Source organism: Colletotrichum destructivum, chromosome 3 (genome assembly GCF_034447905.1).
Source record: "Colletotrichum destructivum chromosome 3, complete sequence".
Lineage (NCBI taxonomy): Eukaryota > Fungi > Ascomycota > Sordariomycetes > Glomerellales > Glomerellaceae > Colletotrichum > Colletotrichum destructivum.
The window spans coordinates 501955-514432 of NC_085898.1; the positions used below are offsets into that span (position 1 = coordinate 501955).

At 53.4% G+C, this 12478-nt stretch overlaps 5 protein-coding genes across 5 annotated transcripts; 4 read left to right on the plus strand and 1 right to left on the minus strand.

The window, feature by feature from the left end:
• Positions 1-144: 144 nt before the first annotated feature.
• CDEST_04215 (uncharacterized protein) lies at positions 145-1453 on the plus strand. The gene has a single exon (XM_062920374.1). It carries the CDS (start codon positions 697-699, stop codon positions 1108-1110), a length of 414 nt encoding a protein of 137 aa, XP_062776425.1. The 5' UTR covers positions 145-696; the 3' UTR covers positions 1111-1453.
• Positions 1454-5285: 3832 nt separating this feature from the next.
• CDEST_04216 (Putative Cell wall mannoprotein) lies at positions 5286-6074 on the plus strand (the record flags this gene model as incomplete). Its single annotated transcript, XM_062920375.1, has 1 exon — positions 5286-6074. One exon carries the CDS (start codon positions 5286-5288, stop codon positions 6072-6074), a length of 789 nt encoding a protein of 262 aa, XP_062776426.1.
• Positions 6075-6925: 851 nt separating this feature from the next.
• On the plus strand, positions 6926-7402 carry CDEST_04217 (uncharacterized protein; the record flags this gene model as incomplete). The annotated part of the gene is made up of 1 exon (XM_062920376.1): positions 6926-7402. The coding sequence occupies one exon, from the start codon at positions 6926-6928 to the stop codon at positions 7400-7402; it is 477 nt and encodes a 158-aa protein (XP_062776427.1).
• A 1659-nt stretch (positions 7403-9061) lies between these two features.
• Positions 9062-10391, plus strand: CDEST_04218 (Putative alpha/beta hydrolase-1, epoxide hydrolase). The gene has a single exon (XM_062920377.1). It carries the CDS (start codon positions 9280-9282, stop codon positions 10276-10278), a length of 999 nt encoding a protein of 332 aa, XP_062776428.1. The 5' UTR covers positions 9062-9279; the 3' UTR covers positions 10279-10391.
• A 725-nt stretch (positions 10392-11116) lies between these two features.
• CDEST_04219 (uncharacterized protein) lies at positions 11117-11924 on the minus strand. The gene is made up of 2 exons (XM_062920378.1): positions 11412-11924; positions 11117-11332 (listed from the first exon to the last, which is right to left on the minus strand). Exons 1-2 carry the CDS (start codon positions 11846-11848, stop codon positions 11215-11217), a joined length of 555 nt encoding a protein of 184 aa, XP_062776429.1. The 5' UTR covers positions 11849-11924; the 3' UTR covers positions 11117-11214.
• Between the last annotated feature and the right edge of the window lie 554 nt (positions 11925-12478).

The following is a 12478-nucleotide window of genomic DNA, read 5'->3' on the forward strand; positions in this document are numbered from 1 at the left end:
CGTGTACGCGTCAGCTGACCCGTCTTGCTTGTATGGACATCCATGGTCCATGGTCCATGGACTGGGACCTTTCGTCATTATTCATGATACCGAGAAAAGCCTGAGCCGTCATCTGGCTTCGCGTTCCGCCGGGCGGAGCAAACACCGGATGGCCACGGCACGCCACATTTCAGTCCCTTCTCGCTCAACTCCGTCCGCCGCCAAGATCTGACTTTCACCACTGACCAGTGACCACACCCTCTCCGACACACGAGCTCACTCTCACACCATCAACCTACAGGTACACACCACCACTCATGTGTGCGCAGCAGCCACACAGCCCGGGCAACACGGGCGACACAGGACAGCCCGGGGTTGGTCAATCGGCCGGTCGGCGCGCGCGTGGTGCAGCAAAAAAACCACATCTCCAGGCTCCGACGCTCTCCGTGCCGGGCCCCCGCGGGGAGAGAAGAGATGGAGCGATCGATGGATGGATGACTAGACGAAAAAGCAAAGCTATATCGACTTCAAGTTCAAGCGATGAATGGCACGCAATACTGCAACAACTTAACACTGCAACGCTTCATCTCCCGCGCCATTCCTGCCATTCCGCAGCGTCTCCCAAGTTGGAAACCTCTAGATGCTTCCAGCATCTAGCATGCCAGTGTCCATCCCGAGCAATCGAGACTTACAAATTCTCTAAATGCGCGGCCTCGTATGGAAACGGTGGTGGCCATTCCGTTTGCGCCGGCTCTGCTTGGCGCACCTTGGCAGTTCTTGTCCTACGACCCAACGACGTTGGATCGACTCCGACGCGGGATGACGGTCGCGGCCGCGGTCGCTCAGCCTGGGACCAGACATTCCAGACTCCAGAAGTTCCCCATGGCGCCCATTCAACCATCCCATCATCCCACTCTGTCGTCCATTGACCACTCACGGCCCTCTTCCTCTCTGGGTCATCGCCCCTCTCTGGTCCGCAACTCTGCTACTCCCAAAGTCAGTCACGACACGAGGGCCCAGAGAAGGAGACGCACCCCCATACCGAGCACTGACAGAGACATTACATCGCATATGGAGGGGGCGCCGCGACGATCCAAGCGCGATGCTGATCCCGTCTGTCGGTTTTTCTAATCTGAGCCGCCAATCGCCCATCAACCCCGCGCCGGGCGCCCGTCCTCGCGCTCATCCCGCCAACCCGAAACGAAACGTCGCTCTCCGCGGGTGTCTCGTCTCGATTACTTCTCTGTGATCGACTTCTCGGTGCAATAGCTTTCGTAACCGCCGAATATTCCTCCATCCCGTCCCAGACGTTCTGGTGCCCCCGTCCATCTCGAGTGATCTGACACGGTCACAATCTTGTCAGTGGGGTCGCCAAGCGCTTGGCCTCTTGCGACCGCGCAAGATGGTGTGGATCCGGCCAAGTGACGTAGGAGGTTCAACCCAGGAAACGCCCTCCCGTTTCCCGTCTTCTCCCTGTGGCCTAGGAGGGTCCTTTGGGCTCTCGACCTCTCGCTTCTCAATCTCTGGTTGCTCGGGCCAGGAGGAGGAAAACACCACAAGTTCTTGGTCGTACGTTCTTGGCGAAGAAACTTTTACGCCAAGCGGTCGACCGTTCGCTCATGGTCCCCTGACGCCTTGCGCCTTCCAACCCCAAACCAGTTCCGGGCCTTGGAACGCCTCGTGAAGGGAGCCGTGTCCAAGTCCAGCTGCGCGCCTTCTTCGATGCCGTCACCTCGCGCCATCTGGAATCTGTCATTCATCGGCCATCGTCCCGGACCAGCCCCTCGGAGCCGCTTGTCGACGTTGCCGTCGTCGGGCTAGGGAAGGCTACTGAGTCGTAGTGTGAACTAACCTTCTCTAGGATTGACTACGGGATGAGAAACCCTCTCCAGTCATCATCATCCTTGGGTAAGTCGAACCAGCTCGGTGGGCATATGGACCACAAACGCTCGAGAAAGTAAGACCGAATCAAAAACAAATGCCACGAAGCGACCGTCAAAACAACGTGCCTGCAACGATGATCAGCGCCGGCATCCCAACCTAAGCCTTCACCTATCCGTCTTGTCCGTCTTGTCTTTGTCTCGTCCTGTGACTGCTCCACGCAAGGCTTGACTTTTTTGCTTGACCTGCTTCCCATGAGCTTGAATTACGGCACCATGCATGCACCTCAGTCTTGGATGATGGCATCGAACCCCCATCACTCTCTTTTTGTCTACCGGCCTCGCAGCATGGGTTTGAGAGAGGAGGGAAGGGACTATGCTGCGGAGAGCACAGCTTGGCCTCTAGTTGCTTGGCCTTGACACCGTCATCTCGCAGCGAAAACCACGGCAGCTGGGTCTCCAATGCGGTCAGGGAAGGCAGGAAGAAGGGGGGAGCCTGGGCCGGTTTCCCCAAGGGTCTTGTTGTATTCTCTGCGTCGACGCCCTCCTCTCCACTTGCGAGTCCCCTTCCAGTCTTAGGTTTCTTTTGGGGTCTTTCTTGGCCCTTGGCGGCGATGCTGACCAACAGCCGCCGCTGTTTACATTGCTAAACGGTTCTCGCCAAGGTTTGGCAGATCGGCTGAGACTCTCCAGAAAAAGAAATTGGGAAAAAACAAAGAACGAACGCGTTCACACATCGATCGACACCCTGGGAGGATAGGTAGACTTCGGAGGGTCGTTTTTTGTACTCGCCACACCTTATCGTGTTTGACAGGTCCTCAAATGCCGGGGGTTCCCGCGTTGCCAGATTAACGACTTGTCGTTGTCGATGGTCTTGGGGGTTGGGGGAGGGAGGGAGGCCAAGCTTCAGCCGAGAGTGTCGATTGACTAACAGCCTTGGAGACGATTGGCCGGCCAAGGTTGTACGCGTTGGTCGACGTGCCGAGTCTTACTGGTTTTGTTGCAATTCCTTCGAGGCCTCCCTTGTGCGACGAATGTTGAGACCCCGTTGTGATAGGCTAGTTGACACCTGAAGATGATGGCGGCATCGTGAACCTTATCGTCGGTGTTACTTCAGCTACACCCCTCACCACTTGGATCTCGTCCATCGCCCATACTCCAACAACCTATAGTGTCTTGAAGCTGTTACATCCTCTTAATTGGCATCGCTGTCGCCAATGGATGCAGCGTGGACGTCTCTTAAAGCGCCCAACGCCTCCACAATATGTTCAGATTTGTTGGAACATGGGAGGGAACCAGCCGCTCTTCCTTTTCAATTAGACCAAGAGGTTACAGGCACTTGAGCCCCCGTTCGAGTACTATGAGCGCCGGGATGCCATTGTTGAGGGCGCCGAGAACGCCATCATAACCTTCAGAGCGGCCCAAGATCTTGGCAGAGTGGTGCTCTGGCCATCGAGGAGAGTGGTGCTCTGGCCATCGAGGAGAGTGGCCCTTGTCAGCGGTGCGAGCTTGACTGTGCGGCAGTTCATTGCTCCCGGAAAGATGATTCGAGGTTGTTGGAATGGAAACTACGGGGGTTTCCATAGCAAGTTACTCTAACCCCGGCAGAATGGAGGTCCATTTACGGTCGAGAAGCTCACGGCTGACGACCTCGGAGTCGGTCTTGTCATTTGTGAAGGCTTCGAAGACGCCCAGAATTGCCGATTCATTGATCCCCGAGAAATGCCATCGTTCTGCCTATACGGTGTTTTCTTGCTGAGCTCATTCTGGCGCTCTCAGCGCAACGCTTTTGAGAAGAGTGGGATGTCTTGGAAGAGTAGAACAAACTTCTTCCCAATCCCCAGTTTACCCAGCCCGAAGAGTCCTTGACTAAAGCCTGGACCGGAACTGATGCCGGTGCGAAAGCGGTGAACGCCTATCACTAACGCTGTATTTTAACATGGCTTTAGATGGCGTCTAACTGAAGAGGTCATGCATGATACGGTGCAAGAGGTGCGGGTTACTATACAGTGGGGATAATAGCTAGATACACAAGTTTGACGAAAGATTTGCTTCGATATCCGATGGAACCAGAGCCCAACTCAATGCTCAATGAAGCTATCTTTTTTTACACATCATCGTCAAATTGGACCCTTCTCCAGCTTGAGTCTTGTCCTGAAATTGATTGGCCCATATGTAATGGTGGGGGGAGGGGGGGAGGTTTGGTATGAAAAGCGAACAAGTTTTGTTTCCAAAGTGCCACGAACTGCAATGCCTGATGACAAATAAGAGGAAACGTGCGTAATCATATAGTTTTCTAGCAAAAGAATTGTACTGGGGCTTCAACGATGATGGTGATCGATTGGTAGTCGGTACCTCCCTGCTATCAAAGGTCCGCTAGAGCAAGTTTGGAACCTTAGAGACGCGTGAGAACTACGAGACTGCCAGTACACTCATTCGATACATCGCCTATGCTTTAAGAGGTCTGCCGGACAGAGAACCTCTTGCACCCAGAAGGCTCGTCAAATTGGTCACCGATTCCTTTGCAGATGGCGATGACGAAAAAGCCCTCGACACCCGTAAAGAACAGGAAGTCAGAGCGTTTATCCTCGACATCAATAGAGACTGTAAAGGTGACTGCTATCATGAGGTGAAACAACGGCCAGGCTCAACGGTTGCTCCGAGAGGACGACATCATCAGTCCTTGACGAACGGTTCGAAGCCCGCGACACATGTCTGAGCACCTATCATGCAACCTTAATCATTTTGGCGTCCCTTTTTGGCCCGCAGCTCGCCTTTCGTCCCATTTGCTCACGTACAGCAGACCTGTCTATAGGTTAATTGATCGGACGTTTCTGACACTGTTGCTGCTACAATTACGAACACGGTACGATTCGTTTCACAGCCCCCGTGGTTTGTGACAGCAATGCCAATCGTTCCCTTCTGACAGCCGGTTCGTGGGATGTCTAGCTGCCGAATGCCGTCATGCCGCCAATTGTAAAGAAGGAATCACGAGCACCCCTGCTACCCCTCGCCCTCCAACTTCTAATCTGATACTCGCGAACACAGATGCGGACGCCAGCTGTATGCTGCAGGGCATCCGTGTGTAAGTCAAGCAGAATTTTGAGACCTTGATCTAACGCGAGTACGGAAGCCATCGCCAGAATCGGTGGCTGGGCCCATGTTCAGCGTCTCGCTCCTCGTGCGTCGGCAACCAGAGGCCAATGGCATCATATTACAATCCTAGTTCATAATGTGATTCATGCGTTGTTCTGTCATATACAGCTAGATCATTGTTTATAAATCAGTTCCATCTCCCGTCAAGAATGCATGTGTCGATCATGTATTGAAGCATCTAAGCACGAGGGCCCGGCTACCTCTTCATCACGATAATCTTGTCAGAAAATTATCTTCAAGCTCGTTCGACTATCATCCACACATTACATCATGCATGCCCCATCTTTCACGTTTGGTCTCCTGGGCCAGGCTGTAATCATTGCCGCTGTACCGTTAAAGCCCCGGCCGGTCACCATCGAAAGTCGAGACAGTCTCGATGACATCGAAATAGCCCTTGTCCCCGTGTTCGACTCACTACAGAGGGTTGACGCTGCGGTTCTTGCTCTCGATGGCACTCCAAACGCAGCAGCCAACCTACTCGGCGCCTCTCAACAGATCACAGTCACCATCAACCAAGCCACCCTCACCGTTCGTGCCTCTAGAGACCTTTCGGCTGCAAAGTCTCTCATGCTACGCCGGACTACGGATAACCTTGCCGCTCAGACTAAAACTACGGTCAACGATCTTATAGCTCGGAAGCCAATTCTCGATCAGCTCGGCGTCAGCACCGTTGCGCTACAGTCCCTCCAGAAGCAGCAGATGGCGAGCATGTCGTTGAGCGAAGCACTAGCTGCAAAGGTCCCCAAAGTCGGACAGAAAGAGGCCGCAGCGGACATGGCTACTCTTCAGTCCATATTCACGCAGGCTATCGCCGCCTACTCTGTGCCTGCGGCTGTACCGGCTCCCGGCGCCGCCGTTCCTCCTCCAGTCGCCCCGGTGCCTGCACCTCCAGCTCCGATAGCACCTCCAGCCCCGATAGCACCTCCAGCCCCGATTGCGCCTCCAGCCCCGATTGCACCCCCTGTCGGACGCAAGGATAGGAAGAAGAAGAAGAAGGCGGCGAAAGCCAACAGACATGACGTCGATGTTTTGGCCGAGGGTCATATGGCTGAGGAGTAAGTTAGGGGAGGACTTTTATCTGATTGATGAGCCGTAACGATCATGTCATTCCAGAGCCGGCGTTGGAACATGGAAAGCACCGCGGGCTGGTGCAGAATGTTATACAATAGTGATTTCTTATGAACCCAGATAGAGGAAAAGCGAACTCACAACAAGATTGAGACTTTAAATGCGATGAAATTGTTTGTGCTGATTGAGGACTGCAAGTTCACCCACCGTCCGGGCCCAGATGAAGGCATACGCCTCCAACCCGTAGTCAACAGTTCTATGTATGCTAGCATAACAACAAACAGCATAAGTCTTGTGGTTAGGGATGGTTTTATCAGCAAGAGAACTTTGTGTGCGTGTGATATGGTTGATGTTGTTGTGCTAGTGTCAGGGAGTCGGCTGTGATTGATCAATGTCCTCCGCCAACAGCCATAGAACTTCTCTAAGTATACTTGCCAATAACTCCGTGAACATGATGGAGATCCTCTCTTATCCATGGGCAGACTGGCTTATAACTTTGCAACTTTATATGATTATCGATATCCAAGGATTCATAAAACTCAAGTCCCGCTTCAACAACCAGGCTCCAGCAAGGCTACCAACCTTCGTCGACCAGTGCACCCTGATGCCCTTGGCAGTCCCTAACATTATGCCCTCATTAGTAAAACAGTCTCTCAAGCTCTTCGCTTCTTGAATTGTACACACTACAAATGACACGTCGTTCCTTTCAAAGCACTCACACCGGCAAGCAAACGGTCAGGACGCATACTCTTTGTGCTTCTCTCCCGATTTAGTCGAAATATCCTTTTTACCCCTCGAAAGGTCGAAAAACCTCCGCTGAGAGCAGCCCAGAAACCATCAGGATGAAGCTTCTTACACTCTCCTCCATTCTGTTTCCTTTCATCTTCTTCGCTAATTCAGCGGCCGCCGGCAAACACCGCTACAACGCAAACCGCAACCTGCAGCTCTGGAGGGTCCCGGCCTGCGCCGGGCTATGCATGAAAGAGCTCGAGTGGCGCCTGAACGAGAAAAAGCTCCCGCTTGACATCATCACGTGGTGCGACAAGACGTCGCCGCCGCACCGCCCGGACTGGGTCGACTTTGGCCGCAAGTTGGATGAGTGCAAGTCGGTCCAGTGCACCGACGTGCGTTACTGGTACGATTTCGCGGAGTGGCATTGGAAGTACTGCTCGTGGCACGAAAACCCCAAGGCCAGCATGGCTTTTGTCAACGATTACCGCATTAGCGCTTGGTGGCCCAACAACGAGGGCCGCCCGAGGCCTCCTGGTCATGAGAGCTGGATTTCGGAGAACCGGACCTCGGATGCCACTCCGAGGTGATTCGGAATGGCTGCTACATAAGTGCAAAATCAGACGTATTGGATAGGGCTCTTGGTTCACTTGGATTCGGGAGGCTCATAGTGAATTGCATGATTGCGATCACGATTGCTGTCTAAGATGCATTTAACACATAAAGTCAGTAGCCCCCAGAACCTGGAAACCTTGCTCAACTCCTAACTTAGAAAGGTAGAGTCCTTTTTCACGTCATGCAGGCACAAAATAAAGGCCCAGTATGCATTTTAATAGCTTACAGTGAGCAATACACATGTATCGCCCCGCAGACATTATCTTCCCTACATGGAGACATGCCTTCAGTGATCAACCCCCAGTCCAAGTGCGCTTGATTCATTGCTAACGCTTCCAATTCGAGGCGGTTATTCCACAGGGCCCTCTTTTTCTTTCCTATTCTGAATAGCTACGATAGGAATCATTGACATCGTTCAACGATAGAAAGCCCTCAAGAACACTGGTACTATAACCATTCACATAGTCTCAAACGTGGCGGATAGTCTCGACAAAGAGCGCCAACAGCGTGTAAAGCAGGAGGCGCATGAGCGGCGACTGAGAGTTGCTCAGGGGCGGACAGAGGTAAGCATCGTCACCCCCTTTCCACAAGACCCTTTTTCAACGGCTATGGGTCGTCAAAAACCAGAAGACTGGATCTTGACCTCCATTTTCCGCAGGAGTTTCCTCGAAGTTGACGATGAACTACTCTTCTTATACTACAGGGGCAGCTGCGACAATAGCAAGGAGCTACGTCACTGTGAGGAGCAGGAGACCACTGGTCGAGAGCAAGACCCGCATCAACTCTATCAGAAACAAGAGAACAGACGCCTCATTCAGAAAAAGCGGGCGAGACGGCTTGATCGGGTCCAAGAGCGTCAGAGACTGGAGCGTGAACGCCAGGGGCAACAAAGACGAGAGCGGGAGCTGCGGAGCACTGGGATAACGTGTCCCAGTTGTGGGACTGGGGTGAAAGTGTCGACAATGGGCGTGGCCACTGGGCCAGTGCAGTCACATTCAAGAGATGTAAGTGATAGCGCAGCTAAGCGCGGCGAAGCTCTTGTGCCTTGGATCTAGGTCGAAGGTTTGTGGTGTAGCCATAGTATGGTGACTTGGTAGCCAATTCAATAATTGCACCGGCAGTCCCGACCACATTATGTGATAGAAGTAATGCAGGGTCGGCAGGTGAGTTTTCGGGATCGCCCAAGTTCACATGGATCTAAATTCACTTCTAAAGCCTGTGGTCCTTCTGCATATGTACACGATGAAGTACAAAATCTCAAGGTGTGTCGTGCGTTTCGTAATTTGGAACGATCTACAACTGTTCGAGCCGGATTGGTAGACACGACTCCTATGAGATGACGAAAGCGATCACGCCGGATGACGGGACTTGCTAGTTAACCACATACGAACGGACCCAGCGCAGGAGAAACACATGAGCAGCTTCGAGTTACCAGAACTTACATACGCCAAGCAAATTGGACTAGTTCTGTCCAACATTATTTGTCGTTGTCGACACTTCACATTTCTGTCCATGATCAATACCATTAGTCTACCCTACCAACCCCACTGCCCATGCGGTGCCGGATGCATTTTCATCCCGAGATTTAAGATTCGACCTTGGCCGGACTCCGGTGATTAATAATTTCTGATGACTATACAAAAACACATTGATCGATGACAAACAACCTTATTTGTGGGCGAACTGGAGCTCGGCATAGGCGGAGTGCAGTTTCACGACTTGGTTGAGACCCTCCTTGGTTCCACGGAGGATAGTTGAGAGAAACGCAAACAGCTCGTATAAATCAAGCGTCTTTCTCTTTGAGGAACGCACATATTCAAGTAACCCAAGCACATCGCTCAGAGTGACAATCATGGACCTCTCAAAACTCACCAAAAAGACGCTCGACGTCTCGCGCGGCTTCTCATACACGTATTACACTACTCCCGCCCAGGGCTCCCAGCCGACACTCATCCTCTTCCACGGCTGGCCAGACACGGCCCGTCTATGGGCGGGCCTCATCAATGACCACCTCCTTCCCCTCGGCTATGGTGTCGTTGCTCTAGACGGTCTTGGATACGGCGAGTCTTCCAAGCCGATCGACCCGAGGGTATACGCATGCGACGGTCTCGCAGCTGATGCTGTGGAAATACTCGACGCAGAAGGCCTCAAAAAGGTGGTCTCGTTTGGCCATGATTGGGGCTCCATGATTGCCCAGCGGCTGTACAACTTCCACCCCGAACGCGTCTGCGGCCTCGTCACGCTCAATGTTTCGTACAGTGCGCCCACCGGCCACTTCGACCTCGACATGGTTAACGCGCAGACTAAGAAGCTGTTCGGCCTCGGCACCTTTGAGTACTGGCACTTCTTTACTGCCGACGACGGCGTGGAGATCATGAACCGCAACCTTGAGTCCGTCTACGCCGCCGCCTTTGGCGAGCCTGAGACCTGGCTCGATACGTTCTGCAGTCCCGGCGGGACGCGCCGATTCGTTAGCGAGGGCCGCACGCAGCCGACGCTGCCGTTCGCGACTGCCGAGCACAAGGCAGACTTCATGGGGCGTTTCAGCAAAGCCGGCGATGGCGGGTTCGCCGCGCCGAGTTGCATGTACTCGGCCATGCGCACAGGCGTGCAGGCCGAGGCGGACAGAAAAATAGCCGAGGAGGCCAAGACGGTCAGAGTGCCGGTGTTGTACTGGGGTGGAAAACGGGATTTCGTGTGCAGGCCAGAGATTTTGCAGCTGAGCATCGATGCTGGGCTGCTGCCTGATGTGAAGAGTGTCACCAGGGACGGTGGACACTGGGCCCTTCTCGAGAAGCCCGATGAGTTTGGTCAGGATGTTTTGAAGTGGTTGCAGGAGACTTTCGAATAGGGTCTGTCTACCTGTCTACAACACACTCAACAGGGTGACGATTATGTCATCCAATGCTCCATAAAGTCACAAAACCAGAAAAAAAGTAGTGTACAACCCGATGGTGAGTTGACGATGGACGATCAGGGGATTGAACCCTGGGCCTCCCGCAGACATCGTAAACAGTGCAAAGCGGGCGCTCTACCACTGAGCCAATCGCCCAATGATTCCTTTGTGAAGAAAGACGCCAAAGGTAGATGTTCACGAGCGACGAAAGTGAGACTAAGACTCCCCGCATGCTCGTCCCCAACTGAGAGCGGAGATGCCAGCAGAGTCCCGCAAAGCCACTACAACAAGACACGACTAAACCCTAAGTGGATTTTAGTCCTTTCCTATTCAGATTTTAATAGGATAGAGAAACTGAGCGAAAGTGGAGTCTAGGTTTACTGTTGCATAGACACCCTTCTGAGCACACATACCTGAACTACAGGAACTGCCGGATTTTGCAAGGTTTATAAGCCACTTTTTCTCGTCAGATTGACACACCGAGACAAGGCACAGCCTTGGCATCTCCCCTTGGTGTAGTTGGTTCATCACGTTCGACTGTAATGGTTACATTGTCATCGAAAGGTCTCTAGTTCGATTCTGGAAGGGGAGAACCCATCTTTTTGCGTTTTTCTCACATCGACTAATCTTTTGTGTGTGCTCTTAAACTGCTTCGCATTAACACGAATGTTATTCATCGTTTTCTATTGTTAATACTGGCTTCTGTGTGGATGGGCCGTACCGTACGTACTCCTATCAGCAGAGGCTATTTTTGGCGGGCGGCATCGCGATATTTTTCAGTGTGACGAGACCCGAAAAACTCAGTACATTCTCACCAAGGTTATCTCGCTAAAAAAACAATCCGTCTATCGATCGCATAGATGAAAAAAATCTGGGTCGACATCGTCACTCTCAAACATCCCGGTTAACCTCTCTCCACGATCTCTGCCCGAACCCGCCATCCACATCCACACCCGCGCTGCGTGCCTCCTTGATTGCATCCCTCGCCTCCTGCTGCTCCTTTTTCTTTCTGTTATCTTGTCAGCGTCCGTCGCAGGTCCCAATTCTTTCTCTCAAAACGGGAGCTTCAAGAACCCAAGAACACTTACGTCTCAAGCCCGCTCGCAAAATCGTCGTCGTGAATCTCCTGTCCCGGCGCCGTCTGCGTCCCGTTCTTCCTCTCGACCGCGTCCGCGACCTTGCCTTCGGCGAGCGTCTCCATCTGCTCCGCTTCGACGTTGGGGTTCTCCGGCCCGTCGTGAGGCGCGTCTTTGGAGACGTACGCCGTGTTCTCGCGCTCCGTTGCGTCCGCGGGGCCCGAGGAGCGCACGCCGGCGCCCAGCGAGCTCGGCACCGCGTCGTCGGCGGACCGGGCCTGCGAGCGCGGGAAGGGTGTGCGGCCTTGCGCAACGTCACGCGCCGTGGTCTCGTCTTGCTGGACGTGAGAAGAGGCCGCGGCGTTCTCGGCGGGGTTGCGGGTTGTTGGGTTCGAAGCCGTGGTGTAGGCTTCCGCCTTGGGGGGCTGGGAGGGCATGGACGAAGACATTGCTTGCGTGATGGATGCTCAGTGAGTTGAGGTGATTTTGTAAAGTCTAGGGTATCGAGATTGTTTGTGAGTGCAGTGAGTGAGACATCCGCAGCATCAATGTCCAGGTCGTACAGCAAACTCATGCTGGAGCTCCAATGATATCAGTGACAGTTCGATGACGTCGGTGGGCGGGCGACCGTGGATCGACGCTTGTTCCGCCGATGACAAGGCGAAAGCACTGGCCCGATTTCAACATCTCCGTCATAGGAAATCCGCAATCGAATTTTGCTTTATCGCCATTTGTGGTCATGGATTGTTGTAATACAGATTGATTGCGATTGATTGTATCCCGGGCTGTTTGTCGCCCTGTTGCTGCTTGTGTAGCCAACATTTCAACTGCGCTGCTCTCTGAATCATGATTCTGACATCCGGCCTTGGCCATTGGCCATGGTTGAAAAGAACCGGCTATGAGAAACCAATTAGACGGTATCCCAGCCCTCATGCATCGAATCAGTGAGTGCTGGTTTTGCGCCCGACCATACTGGCCGCATGCCGAATGCCGGCCGCGCCGGCATGCTCGGGGACCCGCTCGGCAGCCGGCTCCGGTCGTCGGTCACTGGTCCTTCGTCCACCCGCACCGGTTTGCAC

Bases quoted from the DNA above. Each gene is read 5' to 3' on its own strand.
- CDEST_04215 (XM_062920374.1), top strand. From the start codon at position 697: ATGGAAACGGTGGTGGCCATTCCGTTTGCGCCGGCTCTGCTTGGCGCA.
- CDEST_04218 (XM_062920377.1), top strand. From the start codon at position 9,280: ATGGACCTCTCAAAACTCACCAAAAAGACGCTCGACGTCTCGCGCGGC.
- CDEST_04219 (XM_062920378.1), bottom strand. From the start codon at position 11,848: ATGTCTTCGTCCATGCCCTCCCAGCCCCCCAAGGCGGAAGCCTACACC. The intron at 11,333-11,411 runs GTAAGTGTTCTT...ACAAGATAACAG, and splicing joins TTTGCGAGCGGGCTTGAGAC to AAAGAAAAAGGAGCAGCAGG.